We start from the raw sequence: 13,485 nt of genomic DNA, 5'->3' as shown, positions 1-13,485 counted from the left end.
AAAAGCATACATGATTTATTGATATCCGCATACATTACCATCCACCGACAAAAAAAAGAATAAATGTATAAATGAAAGTATGTTTTACTATGACATAATCTTAAGAATAGTTACAAAAAAAAGAAACAAAGTAAAAAACCTGGAATGCAGAACAGCGAGTATAAAAATGGAATGAAGGCACAAAAACAAATGAGATCTGACGGAACAGCAGAAGGAGAAATGCTCAGTAAACACTGATTTAAGATGCAAATGACAAAAATGATTGAGAAACATTATTCTTGAGAGCTTAATAGAGCAGTCTCATTTGTCAACACCACATCGAATCCACATTTCGTACCTGAGCAAAAACAGATTTTTTTTGTTTGTTTTTCAATTCACATTGTGAGTAAAGAAGTGCAAGCAAAATACAAATCAACAGCACATAACCTTTGTACGCGTTGATTCTTATAGAAAACAATAAGACAAAACATCAAACATTCACATTTTTTTTCCGATTAACTACACGCTTATTCTGTGGCACTCAGACCTTTCAAAGGCACATGTCTTCAGCATGAATACGTGCAAATACATGATACGTCAGTCGTGCAGTTCAAGACAAACTGTATCCGAGGGTTTGAATCACAGGAAATAACGAAGGCAGACAAAAGAGCTATTTTTGTGTTTGGTCTTCATTGTCTCTGCCCAAGTTCCTTCTTGAAGGTGACGATGAACTTCCAGGCTTCTACGTAGTGGGACAGGCAGATCTTCTCTGGGAAGAGCTCCTCCACATCTGGGGGGACGTCCACGTCTTTCTGGTCCATGTAAGGCATCAGCGTTTCTTTTAAGCTTTAGGAAACAGATCAGTCATTTTAAATCTCATGTCATATTTTCTTTGGTGACTTAAAAAAAAGTGCATCATAAATGTTGTTTCAAATGTAAAGTAGGTTCACAGGAACGAAAACTTTGTGCATAAGCCAAATTAAAAACATATTTACACAAGAGGGCATTCTCTTAGAACCCACCAATACTGACAAAGCAGTCAGATCCAGTCAAGAGTGGCTCATTTTGGGAGATTTGTTAATTGTGAGCAACACTGACAGATTGTCATATCAAGGTTTCTTCAGTGCAACAAAATAAATCACACATATGCAACTCTGTTGTTGTTGTTGTTGTTGTTATTTCTTAGCAGGAGTCATGATACGTTAAACACTTTAGGTTGCAAATAATTTATCTCCTTTGTCAGGCTTCAGTCACTTGGTAATTATATGTAGCAATACCACTTCTGCCCACATGGGGGCCCACAGCTCTGCAATGGGGCCAAAAAGCCTCTGATAATAATATGCTGATGAATGGGGACCATGTGGCACATCCAGTAATACTACATTTCCCTACTAAAGATCCATTCATTGAGTTTTAATATACTATAATAAAATGCTGCCCCCATGTGGTCAAAAATAGTACCTTTCAATTGAGCAGAGTGGCTGTACACCTTAAGAAAAATAATAAAGAGAATGTTATTTTTACCCCCAGTTGGGTTTGTAGGTATCAGGAGCGTTGGGCGTTTTGAGGACCAGCACCAGGAACTCGTGCATCTCCAGCAGGAAACTGTCAGCACTGTTTTTAGAGAAGAAATCAATCAGCAGCCGCTGATCTTCATCACTCAGAGGCTCTTTGTACTTCTCTGAAACTCCCACAAATGGATCCTGATGAACACAAAAATGCATGGATTAGTAAAAAATTATCAACTACAACAAATAATACTGACACTATCATGTGCATCTTTACACGTGGATACTGGTCGTTCTGAGTGATGGACTTACTCTCTTGAGACAGAGCATATTTTCTGATTTGAGTGAGGCCAGTAGCTGCCACAGCGCCACACAATGCTTTACACAACACATGCTCAAGGCCTGTGGACAAAACAGGACAGACATTGAGCTTGATCACATAAACAAGAATCACAAATTAAGACCCTGCTCATTCATCATCATTATTATATTGCAACACTTCACGTCAGAGAACAAAACAAAGTTCCACTTAGCAGCACATTTGGACAGTTTTCTCTATGAAATGTAACCAGTCCGTCTAGACTGCAGTTCTGGGGAGGAGAACACAACCGGTGTGTCAGATAGGCCGACCTTGACGATATGCTGAGCCATCTGGTTTCCCATCTGCAGCACCTCCTCCAGGTAGCTGGACAGCTGCATCTCAGGCTCTCCCCCAGTCATGGCAAGGAAGCCCAGGGCCACTTCCAGCGTGGACAGGGCTTCACACACCTCGCTGTAGGACTGCAGCTCTCCAGCCACAGAAACCAGGGTGAGAGTCTGCAGAGGCTCCTGTTGTTCAGACACAGATTATAGACACTGGTGAGGAGGAGTCTCACGTGAATGATGACAACAATGACTCAACTATGTTTAATCACAACTTACTTGTCTCACTTTTTCTTTTACATCCCTGAGGATAATCTCATAGTTGCGGTCATGTCTGTTCACTAGTGTCGGAATGCCCTGTGATGAGAGAGGAACAAGTGTTTTAATCATTTTGCATCAATTTTCAAAAAGGTTTCTGGGATTTTATTTTACTCACGTTCAGAGTAATGAGTGGTTTTCCCAGGAGGAAGCGGGAGATGATCTGCTGCTGGATCCTGGGTAAATCGTACTCATAAAGGGTCTCCTGGCCCTTCTTGATGCTGTACTGGACGTTTGACAGAACCAGGGGCATCACATCTCGCTCAATCTCATAACGAATCACATGCAGGTCAGTCAGATCTGCAGGGCTCACTTTGTAGCTGTGAAATAAGGAAACAGAAACTTCAGCCCAAAGATGGAGCGTTGATGCAGAAAAAACTTTTTTACTTTATGTTCTATCATTTTCTCATCATCTTATAAACAGATTCTATGCATCTGCAGAGGATGTTTATCAACCGTCTTCCTGGACCTAAACAAGTGAAAGTGTGGCATGAGCGCCCCCACCTGGTCTCCTCTCCGGTCAGCCTGTCTACAGAGTAAACAAGGTCGTTGTGCAGAGTTATTAGGTAGCTGACGAGGGCCGTGGAGCACAGGCCTGGACCTTGTCGCCGTGGTAACAGCACCCTGAAGTCACTGTTCATGTCCAGGTCCTTCTGGCAGAACTCATCTGGGATTTTAATCTCACCTGGACAATGTTTTCATTCATGTTAGAACCTTAAATTAGATAGTTCTGTGTAACAGAGAGTTTACTGCTGGTGTTTGTGTTTACCGTTTGTTGCCAGAGACCCTCTGAGCCGATTCCATGCTGATAAGAAGATTTTTATGTATTTCTTATACCAGGCTTTAAGGGAAGCTGTACACAAAGAAAAGTTCAAAAAATGTTTTAATATATACATATAGATGTCAGGAAGAGGAAACTGCTACAGTCCACTGGACTGACACACAACAGCCTATTTAACACATCTGCTATGTTCAAAGACTGATATTCCTGCTTTAAGAATATTTAATCATTGCCTCTTTCCTATCTGAAAGCTCTTTGGTAGATAGGTATGTGCAGTACAGACCAAACGTTTGGACACACTTCCCCATTTGTTTGAGTGAGAAGGTGTGTAAGTCACACAATTAAAAAGGCTGAGATCCACTGGAGTAGATGGTGTCTGTACCTGCTTTCTGGTTCTGGAGAAATTGACCAATGGTCTTGTAAGTAAGCTCAGTGATGTTTTGAAACTTCTTGATCAGATCCTTCTGGAGTGCAAGGATGTCAGGCAGGTGCTTCACCAGTCTCACTTCTGCTTCCTAAAATAAATAAAAATGAATGAATGAATGAATGAATGAATGAATGAATGAATGAATAATACATGTGCTGAGATATTAGCCTGTCTGGGGCTCCCTCAGAATTAGTAAAGCATGTGAAGTGATAACTTATTAGAAAAATAATGTAACCAGTCACAACTAAAACTTTGACATTCAGTTAACAATACGACTTTCATAACTCCTGTTTGACATTAAGGCTCAGAACATTTTTCCTGTTTCACGTCAGTTATGATTCTTAATTATTATTATTTCATCCGTATACTTTTTTTTAGCTTTTAATCAGCTAAAAACCAGACTCTTAATAAAAACTATCAAACACAGATATTTATGCATGTATAAATATATTTATACATTTATTTTACTTTAATTGTATTATTGTTCTTGTTTATATTTCCATTCTTTTTTTTCCCACTTAAGAGAGCCAAGTGAACCGAAGGCAAATTCCTTGTGTGTGTTGACATAACTGGCAATAAAAAGCAGGTATGTCAGATTCTGATAACAATAGAATATGTAAAGAAGACTTTCTCATACATTGGTAGATTCAAAGTGATGCGTATCTGTAAAAGTCTGACTTTGAATCAATAAATGACTAAAAAGTCTCTCTTTATCTTGAGCTTTCACAAAATCAAAGTAAAGAAGGGAATCCTTACATTGAGGAAAGTTTCCTCAATTTTCTGTTTACTATAAGTTCATTTCTACTTTCTTGTTTTTTTATGCAACTATATTGTTTTTCAAGTTTCACTTGACTTACTGTAACAAAGCAAAATAAATCTAATATTTGATTCTCTAAAATTAAATTATAAAGCCAGATAATTACAGACCAATACATGTTGCTTTGAAGGTGCATTTTTAAAACTTTCTATGAAGTAGAACATGTACACGTTTCTTCTTTTTTCCATGTTTGGTCACAGCTTTTCTTACCTTCTGCAGAAATCTCCACAGCACAGGAAGGGCGTCTCTGCCGTCATTCTGCTCCACAATGTGGGTGAGACTCAGCAGAGACACTTTCTCTCTGCAGCTCCACACGGCAGAACAATGGATCAGAGAGTTCGGATGAAGTGAGTTTAAGAAGAGACGAGGATCACCAAACACAAGCTTCACAACTGGATTAGCAGAGAGGCGAGAGTCTCCACGAATGAATGTATTCACTTCCTTAAGCTGTCTCTCCAAGTTCTGTGGAAGACAAGGATGCAGAAGAAATGTTTAACAGATTTGTCAAAAATGAAAAAAATTTGATTGTAAAAGGAAAGTGCTTTATATTATTTTATTTACGACCTTTAGTTGAGGTGTGATGATGCTGTTGCTCATGTCTACCTCCCATGCATTTCTGGCTTCTTTGGTGGAGAGCAGATTCGCGTGAGGAGCAGGCCCTGAAAAGACAAAACCATTTTATGTTTTAAAATCTGATTTTTTTTAAAATCAGATTAAAAATCTACTTTCTAAAAATCTACATGATATAACATCTTTTTCAACCGTGTTTAAGGTGTTGCAGTGACATCTTGTAGTTGTTTTCTTACACTGGTTTGGCTGTTGGGGTCCCAGGAGGCTGCCGATGAGCAGATGAACTGCACTGATCGTGTCATCAGTCCCTTTACCCAGAGACCTGGCCAGATGTTCCACATCTTTTCCCAGATGTGCAAGAAGAAATGCTCCAGGATCAGCAACTTGAGGTTTGATGATTGCAGAAATAAACTGATACAAAAGGAAAAGAAGATGATTGGGCAAATGTTAATCTCTTCTTCAACAGTTCCCCCATAAGAATGATGCAGTTTATATCAAAGAAAATCTAAATAAATCATCATAAGCATGTGCGATTGTTAAAACCAGCATCTTTATACAGTTGATTCTGTCCAAACTACCTGCAAGTGGCTGCAGGTACCGAGCAGCATGGCCATGTGAGTGAGCATGCGGATAACAGTGAAGGGAACAGGGGAAATGCTCTTTGTGTCCAGCATGTCTGGGTTGTCTCTGCGTTGTGGTTCACCAAGGATGTGGCCACTCTGAGTGCGGTCACCTCTATTAGAGTCAGAAAATTCAATATAAAAAAGATTAACTTATGTCACTTCTATAGGTTTACATGTTTTCTGCATTTGTAAACAACTTACTGCATGCCCATGCCCTGAAATCCCTGGACAGCCCTGTGCTCGTTTCCTCCAATCACAGCACCACAATCTACACAATGACTCGTTTGCACGGGCAGGCCACACTGCAGAAAACAAGAACCATATTTGGAATATTGAAAATTATTTTTGAAAAAGTACTTTTACAGCCTCATAATGAATCAACCTGAGCATAACAAACCTCGCCAATGGTGCAGGGATGGCCATTTGGACAAACTGTAATAAGTTTTAAATGAAATGTTACATTAAAGCTGTTCAGCATGGCAGCATAACATTTAAAAGTAAAATATATCAAATATTAGAGCTAAATATTTGATTACTTACGGTACCACCGCACTGGGCCCAGAACTTGTTGAGCTACTGCAATCATGTCCTCAGGCATGGTGGGCAAGAAAGCTGCCTGTACCAAGAGATAAATAGTGTTTTATACATTTATTTGACAGTATAAACTCAGTTATCACTATCCACAGCTGTCACACATACTAGCATGTTTGCAGGAGCCATCGCCAGCTGCTGCAGGGGTGCTAAGATCCCCTGGGCTCCACAGAGCAGGACAGCAGCTAAGTGAACAGTTATTTCCACTGACGCAGACTTGCTGCCAGAGAGCCGAGAATGAAGAGTCAACGGCCCCAGTTCGTTGGTCACCAGAGCCCGGGCAAAGGCCTTCACCTCTGGGCTGGCAAGGACTCTGGATGTCTGGATGTAGGACGTCAGAGCTTCCAGTTGCTGTCGGAGCAAATTTGAGAAAAATTATATACATCAAATGTGACTTTAAATAAGCAGTTTCTAAAAGGCTCCATTACTTTACTCCAGCCATAGTGCAATTGTAAACAACAAAAAGAAATTCAAAAGATAAAACCATGTTCACACTTGAAAATAAATAGCTGACAGTATAGAAAAAAACTATCCAGAGCAGTTTCGTGCGTGGACTATGCCGACACATAAGACCCTTCGCCAATAGGAGGCTCCAAACTACAAGAACAGCCTCTTTGTATACAGTATTTGAGAGAAATAAAATGAGCAGTCTCCATGTGTAGCCAGTTACTGTAAACAAGCACATTTAATTACAACTGTGAAGCACTTAAATTAAGGCTTACATTTTCACCAACTACGCTTGAATGTAAAAGGGTTTCTTTTTAATTTTTTTGAGTTTATAAAATCAGATGTTTATGAGTTTTGTTCCTTGAAATATGCATTTTTTCCTGTCTCATTTTTTTAAAAGGGTCCTGGCCTGATGTTGTAAAAGCTCAGCTAGCCTCATCTATTTTAACTAGCTTTAGTTTGGTAGATTTATTTTGCTTGTTCAACTTACACTAGATTTGTTAATCTTAAATACAAATTTGTTTTCTTCTTTCAGTGGTGTTTTATATTCCCCCAAAAATGTGATAAATGCATGAAAAGTGAAGATTAACTAAGTTGCCTCCCATCTTTAGTAATTGACAAACTGTTTTCTTCAAGTGACGGACATTTTTTATTCTTTAAAATAATTCCTAACGTCCAAGTCCCTTTTCTTAGCTGCCATCTTTACAGATACAGACACCATTGAGCAGTGGACTTCCCCATATCAGTCGGCACATTTAAATGATAACTTATCAAAAAATTACAGTCAGGGACTGCTCAGCAGTAGGAAAAGATTAATCACATTAACAATTAGCAAAGGACCACTGAATGTAGAGCACCAAGAATGAGCTAAAATATACAAAGTATGAGTTTAGCTCATTCTAAAGCAGTGACGTGCGGTCAGGGGAGGCAGGGGAGGCTGTGCCTCACCTGCCATCATGGAAAGAAAGAAATGTAAAATGAAAAAAAAATTTTTTTTATATTTATCAATTGATTTGTACTATAAAGTAATTTTCCATTTAACTTCACCATTTTTTGAATATTTTTTTCTTCAAAATCGCCGAATTTTCACATTTGCCGTTCAAATGCTGAAAAGATGCGGGCGGTGAGGCAGCACCCCGCTGAGTCTCACCAAGGATTGCGCAATGACTCGGCTAAAACTGTGCTGCCATGCGATGTAGTGAGACCTGATCGCTGTCTCTTTGTATGTCACTATTAAAATTTTCAAACACATTTGCTATATGAAATAAGTTTCCATAGTTAAGCTGATTTATATAATGAACAGCAACTATATGTGTGTAATGTGTTTCTTGTGCCGACGCAATCATAAAACGGCTGAAAAGAGCCACGGGGTGAGGCATGCACTTCTCCTGCCTCACGGTAGGGGGCACTAGTGAGCTCAGGGATTCTTCTTGCGACTCTTTGGCTGCAGAATAAGTGACAACAAGCTGGAGTTTACAGTTAGCAACTTCATTGGACTTCATTTATAAGTAAAGGTAAGACCATAATAACTTTTTTTTTAATTAAATGTGCTTTTTGTGCGCTACAGTTTGTATGTGTAAAGCATTTGTATGTGAATGACGATAGGAGGTTTTAAACATAACCAGTTAACTGCTGCCATTCAAATGGTGAATAAGTTGCTCTGGAGGGTTCATATGCTTGTAAATCTGACTGATGAAGTCAGTGCCTCACCATCCATGAATCTCACCGCACGTCACTGTTCTAAAGTATGTGGCCCATTTATCTCCACTTCGACGAGTGTGCTTCATGCTAAGCTAAAGACCATTTGCTTCAACTTATTTACTCATTTCATTTGAAACAGACACTGTGACCTCTGATGCGTCAGTTCGAGTGACCTGATCTAAGTTCCCGGTCTTCTGCATCGACAGGCTTAGATTGTAACTGAAGGACTTACCTCAGGCTTTGGATGGAAGCTAGCATTAGCTTGTCTGTAGAGAGTGGTGACTTCTCTGAACAGCGCCAATAGAAGGTAAACTGTTTTATTCTGCGGTGGACATCTGCATGTCTATGAAGAAAAGATAACCGGGTCAACAAGCACACAAATGAAGGGTTTTGACATGATGCTCCGTTACTAGAGAGACGTTATGTCACGTTACCTCACAAGCTTCTTCAAGTCCGTCTGCTTTGCCATCCATGATTACTTTTGCAACAGCCTCTCTGACAGTTTTGTAATCTTCACTGTACACAAGATACTGGTCTATCAGGGTCGTTTCTTCATTCTGGGTGAAATGAAAATTGAACCAGAATATTAGACTGCAAGCACAACCTCTAAAAACTGCAATATTGCTTTCGTTTGATTACTAACATGTTGGACAAGTTCTTCAGGGAAGAGCCAACGCATCTGATCCTCTTTGAGGAGTTTCAGGACAAACTCCACTCCATGTTGGCTGCAGATCTTTCGGATCAAATAAACACGATACCAGTCATTTCCACTTCGACTGCAAAGGTTCACCACAGTCTCCAGGAAAGCTCTGGTTCCAGTCTGACCCTCCTGTGAGCCTGGTTTAAAGAGTAGAAACAATACATATGGTTAAATAAATAAATATAAAAGGTATTGGTAGTGCAATAATGAATATTACAGAATCTTACAACTATAATAAAATGATAAGAGTGTAAAACCTCCTTAAGGACTTAAATCATAGAAGTTTTGAGTTAGAACAAAAAACTGTTTGCAGAAAAATGGCAATTAATGTTAGCCCTGGGGGTAATAGCCCCGGGTTAAACTAAGTTGCAACTTTAAGCCTATGACCAGACTCAAAATTGTATTTCCAACTAAGTCAAAGCTTGTTTAGAGTCTCTACAGACAAACAGATATTTCTAAACTTTGTATGTGTACAAAAAGTGCACACATAGGTAAAAAGGACTATTTGCACAGGCATCTTCATCCAAAGCAAAGCCAGTTTTTTGTACAGCACAATTCAACAACAAGGTGATTCAAATTGCTTTACAGAGACACTAGATCATCACCACACATAGTAGGAAGAAAATGCATGATTTAAAATCTAGTCCCTGGCAACTTTATATATATATATAATAATGTTCCTTTGAACCACATACCTGCTGTTCTCAGTTTTTCCACAATTATCCTTGCAGTCAGATCCAGGTCCATGCGAACTCTGGCCACCTGCTGCAAACACTCTACAGTTGCATTTGTAGCAGATGTGTCATGTGTTTGCAGGAAGTCAGTCAAGAAGGCATTTTCATCCTGCACAGCCTGCTTATCTGCAATGGACCTGAACTGCAACCTCTCAAACATGGAGTCCTGGATAAAGGACAAAGTAAGAATGTTAATAAGCTGCATGGCAGCACAACATCCAATCACTGCTTTGGAAACATTTGTACCTCCAGGCAGTTGATGTACAAGCAGTAGAGTTCAGTCTTGTCTTTGTCCTCCAAGATGATGCTTTTCTGAACTTCCATGAGATGCTGCTGCAGATATTCTTTAACATCATCAAAGCTTCAAAAGGAGAGATACATACAAATATAAGGAAAAGCCACATAAAATATTGGAAGCATATATAGACAGGACTAATGCAAGGTGTAACCGCAGCACCTCACCTGTACTTCAGCAAGAGTTTGAGGACCACTGAGCGGACCACTGGATTTCTATCCACAGAATCATCAAAAGGAGAGAGCACTTTTGTCAGCGTTTGTGGATTACCTGAGGGAGAAAGAAGATGTTCATGGCGTACAAAACAGACTTGTTTTATACACAAGCATAGTTCCATGTCCATTACCGAGTAAGTAGACAGTAACACATTACCTCCGATGAGGGGGGCAGCGTTGGCCTCCACCATGAGGAAGGACAACAGATCATGAATGACAGCTGGACTGGGAGGAGAGTTGTCCTTGAAGCACACAGTGGACACCAAGTCTATGAAGAAGGCGTTGCACTGCTTCCTGAACTGAGCATGTTGGGTGACTTGAATCCTACACAAAACAAAAGACAGTAGTAGAAGTTTGTTAAAATTATATTATGAGCCAGACGTATAGGCACAAGACAAGTCTTACACCTTCTGAAACTACAAAATTTAGAAGTTTCTGACCTCTTATTGTTTATGTGTAGAGCTTTAACTGAGTAACTCCATTATATTTAGAAGATCTAAACAAATCTGGAACTAAATAGCAGCAACAGAATCAATACCATCAGAGACTTTCTTCCAAGTTTTGTTGCTGATCAGTCTCTTTGGTCCACAACTCAGAGGTTCAAGTTTTCTTTCGTTTTTTTCAAAAATAACTTAAATGCTTATTTCTTTTTTTTTTTCGATTTTCAAGTGGGAACTGTTAATCCTGTATCCCTTAGCAAGGGTTTCCCAAAGGAATACTTTGAAATCAAATATAATTTTTTTGTGCCACCTGAGGAGTGTCTGCTTTTCCTTGTGAATTTTATGACAAACGGATCATCTTTACTACTCAATGGCTGCCTTTCAAATAGCCTGCCTCCCTAAATATATTTGGAATTTGTTGCATATCTGAAGGTTCCTGGTTTGACTCTGTGTGCACACAGAGAGAACATGCAAACTGCCTGTAGGAGTGAGTGTAGATGGTTGTCTATATGTGGCCCTGTGATGGACTGGTGACATGTCCAGAATGTACCTCTGCCTTTCACCTGCACTGTAACTCTTTTTTTTTTTATGTTTTCATTATGTAAAGCACCTTGAATTGCCTTGTTCCTAATGTACTATACAAATAAACATGCCTTGCCTTTCACCTGAAGACAGCTGGGATAGGCTCCAGCAGCACCTGTGAACCTGAGCTGGACTGAGCAGGTCTAGATAATGGACGTACTATGTATAATGACACGAAGAGCAGTTGACAACACGAAACAGGAAATATATTAGACTCATATTGTTTTCAGTGAAATGCATCTCAAAAGCAAAGTGGGATTATGTTGTTCCTCATTTCCAAGTTGTTTTTTTTGCATTTTCCATACTGTCAGTTTGTTTTCCTCCGATTTTTAATTGCATATTCTATAAACTTGTGTTTTCTTTGCTTTTGTCCCATCTTTTTTTTTCTTCCTTTAGTGTGATGCAGGAATCAAACCCTAGATTTGTTCACATTTTTCTACATACATCTAAATTGGTCAGGGAAGACAATTAAAACCTCTTCACTAAGCAACCTTGTTTGATAAAAAAAAATAAATAAAGTTCAACAAAATTTGAACAAGAGCAGATGGAATTTCTTGCTGGAATAAAAGCTTTACAGCCTCTGTGGAAATGCGATGTTTGATCACAGAATACATGAAGATACAAATAAGCTTATTTTGCAAGTACATGTTGCCAACCTTATGTCATCTGAAGGAACCATGGGGAAGTCCTCTTCCACTGGCTGCTTGCACAGGGGACAATACATCTGCCCAGGGACCAGCCACTGTTTGATACAGGCTAGACAGTAGATGTGTTGACAGTCCAGGGAAAGTGGATCCTGTGGGTCTCCCATACACACTGGACAAATTGTTAGACCGCACCTAGGTAAAAATACACAGGGACAGTAGTTTTCAGTTATCACCGATCTTAAGACCTATTTAACAATAAAACAACTGTACAAAACGATATAGTCGTACTATAAAACGGGTATTGTGAAGTGCAGGTATTTAACTACACATCTGAAATTTGTTCCCATTATTGTCAAAAGTGATTTTTATGTTTCTTTTAATAGGTTTGTCTTTGTGGCTGTTATTTCCTGAATTATAACTTCAACAGGGAATCCATAATTTTTTTTTATGATAAAATATCAGTATCAGTTTAATTTGAAAGAATATTTGATCATTTTTAGAATGTACATAATAAAATTTGTAACAATCTTGCAGTTTCCCATCCTTATTATCTACAACACCCAGGGTTGTAGGGTTGCTTCTGGGGAGGTTTCTTAGTGCTGAATTAAATATTTCAGGTTTTTGTTCATACTGCCATATTTTAAGTACTTTGGTATGTCAAATTAACAATAACTTAAAGGAGCCGTCTGTAAGAAATGGCCAAAACTGGTACTGCAGTCACTTTCAAAATATTGTTGAGCGGCGTGTACCCTCCCCCTCCTCCCCCGACCAGAGGTTGCCAGGTAGGCTGCAGAATGTAGCAGGAACGTAGGCTGCCATGGCTGCGATAATTAGAGCCGAGCTGGAAACCCGGATGCCGAAACAATACTGACTTGGTGATTGGGAGATAGGTGGAGGGTGGAGCTTCAGAAACAATACTGACTTGGTGATTGGGAGATAGGTGGAGGGTGGAGCTTCAGGCCAAAACAAAAAATGACAACATAAACATCAGTTGAGGGCTGCAACTCCTCTTTTTAAACTGGAATATCCTGGCTTGAGTGCTGTTGTCAGTGACATAAGTATTTGAAATGAACATGATTTTTAAATGTCTGTTGACATATCGGGGTCATTTTATGATTCGTTTTATTATTGCTCTTACATACAGCTCCTTTAATATATTATGGTCAATGAAAGGAACATTGTGGAATAAAGTTATAATGCTGGATCAGTAATTAGGTATCAATGACATGTGACATGACAGTGATTTTTTACCTGAAGATTCGTTCCACGGCTCCATCTTTGCAGGTTTTCAGCAAACCAATTACTGCCTCAAAGGACTGCTGAGTTTTGAGGTCCGAATTTTTTTCAAGGATCTTGATAATACAGCAAAATACATATATTTTAGTTTGGATGGAGACATTATTTTGAAGGCCGTTTCATGATAATTCACTCCAATTTGAAAACTGAAGTTAATTCAAACAGCCCAGAC

At 39.2% G+C, this 13,485-nt stretch overlaps 1 protein-coding gene across 1 annotated transcript in view; it reads right to left on the bottom strand.

The window, feature by feature from the left end:
* Positions 1 to 13,485, bottom strand: part of LOC133421541 (E3 ubiquitin-protein ligase rnf213-alpha-like) — a 41,102-nt gene continuing 27,617 nt past the window's right edge. The window contains exons 37-62 of the mRNA XM_061711196.1: positions 13,269 to 13,369; positions 12,027 to 12,209; positions 10,506 to 10,672; positions 10,301 to 10,403; positions 10,085 to 10,199; positions 9,800 to 10,004; positions 9,048 to 9,241; positions 8,839 to 8,961; positions 8,637 to 8,747; positions 6,365 to 6,607; positions 6,206 to 6,281; positions 6,063 to 6,097; positions 5,867 to 5,967; positions 5,621 to 5,777; positions 5,279 to 5,453; positions 5,037 to 5,131; positions 4,683 to 4,934; positions 3,611 to 3,743; positions 3,217 to 3,300; positions 2,952 to 3,132; positions 2,566 to 2,767; positions 2,409 to 2,486; positions 2,118 to 2,315; positions 1,800 to 1,889; positions 1,504 to 1,682; positions 1 to 825 (exon numbers count right to left, since the gene is read on the bottom strand). Of these exons, the coding sequence (XP_061567180.1) occupies positions 669 to 825; positions 1,504 to 1,682; positions 1,800 to 1,889; positions 2,118 to 2,315; positions 2,409 to 2,486; positions 2,566 to 2,767; positions 2,952 to 3,132; positions 3,217 to 3,300; positions 3,611 to 3,743; positions 4,683 to 4,934; positions 5,037 to 5,131; positions 5,279 to 5,453; positions 5,621 to 5,777; positions 5,867 to 5,967; positions 6,063 to 6,097; positions 6,206 to 6,281; positions 6,365 to 6,607; positions 8,637 to 8,747; positions 8,839 to 8,961; positions 9,048 to 9,241; positions 9,800 to 10,004; positions 10,085 to 10,199; positions 10,301 to 10,403; positions 10,506 to 10,672; positions 12,027 to 12,209; positions 13,269 to 13,369 (3,738 nt within the window). The 3' untranslated portion in view covers positions 1 to 668. The remainder of the gene's footprint in view (positions 826 to 1,503; positions 1,683 to 1,799; positions 1,890 to 2,117; positions 2,316 to 2,408; positions 2,487 to 2,565; positions 2,768 to 2,951; positions 3,133 to 3,216; positions 3,301 to 3,610; positions 3,744 to 4,682; positions 4,935 to 5,036; positions 5,132 to 5,278; positions 5,454 to 5,620; positions 5,778 to 5,866; positions 5,968 to 6,062; positions 6,098 to 6,205; positions 6,282 to 6,364; positions 6,608 to 8,636; positions 8,748 to 8,838; positions 8,962 to 9,047; positions 9,242 to 9,799; positions 10,005 to 10,084; positions 10,200 to 10,300; positions 10,404 to 10,505; positions 10,673 to 12,026; positions 12,210 to 13,268; positions 13,370 to 13,485) is intronic.

This window comes from Cololabis saira, chromosome 21 (assembly GCF_033807715.1).
Source record: "Cololabis saira isolate AMF1-May2022 chromosome 21, fColSai1.1, whole genome shotgun sequence".
NCBI classification, from domain to species: Eukaryota; Metazoa; Chordata; class Actinopteri; order Beloniformes; family Belonidae; genus Cololabis; species Cololabis saira.
The sequence above is the reverse complement of the archived record's forward strand: the minus strand, read 5'-3'. Positions and strand labels throughout refer to the sequence as shown.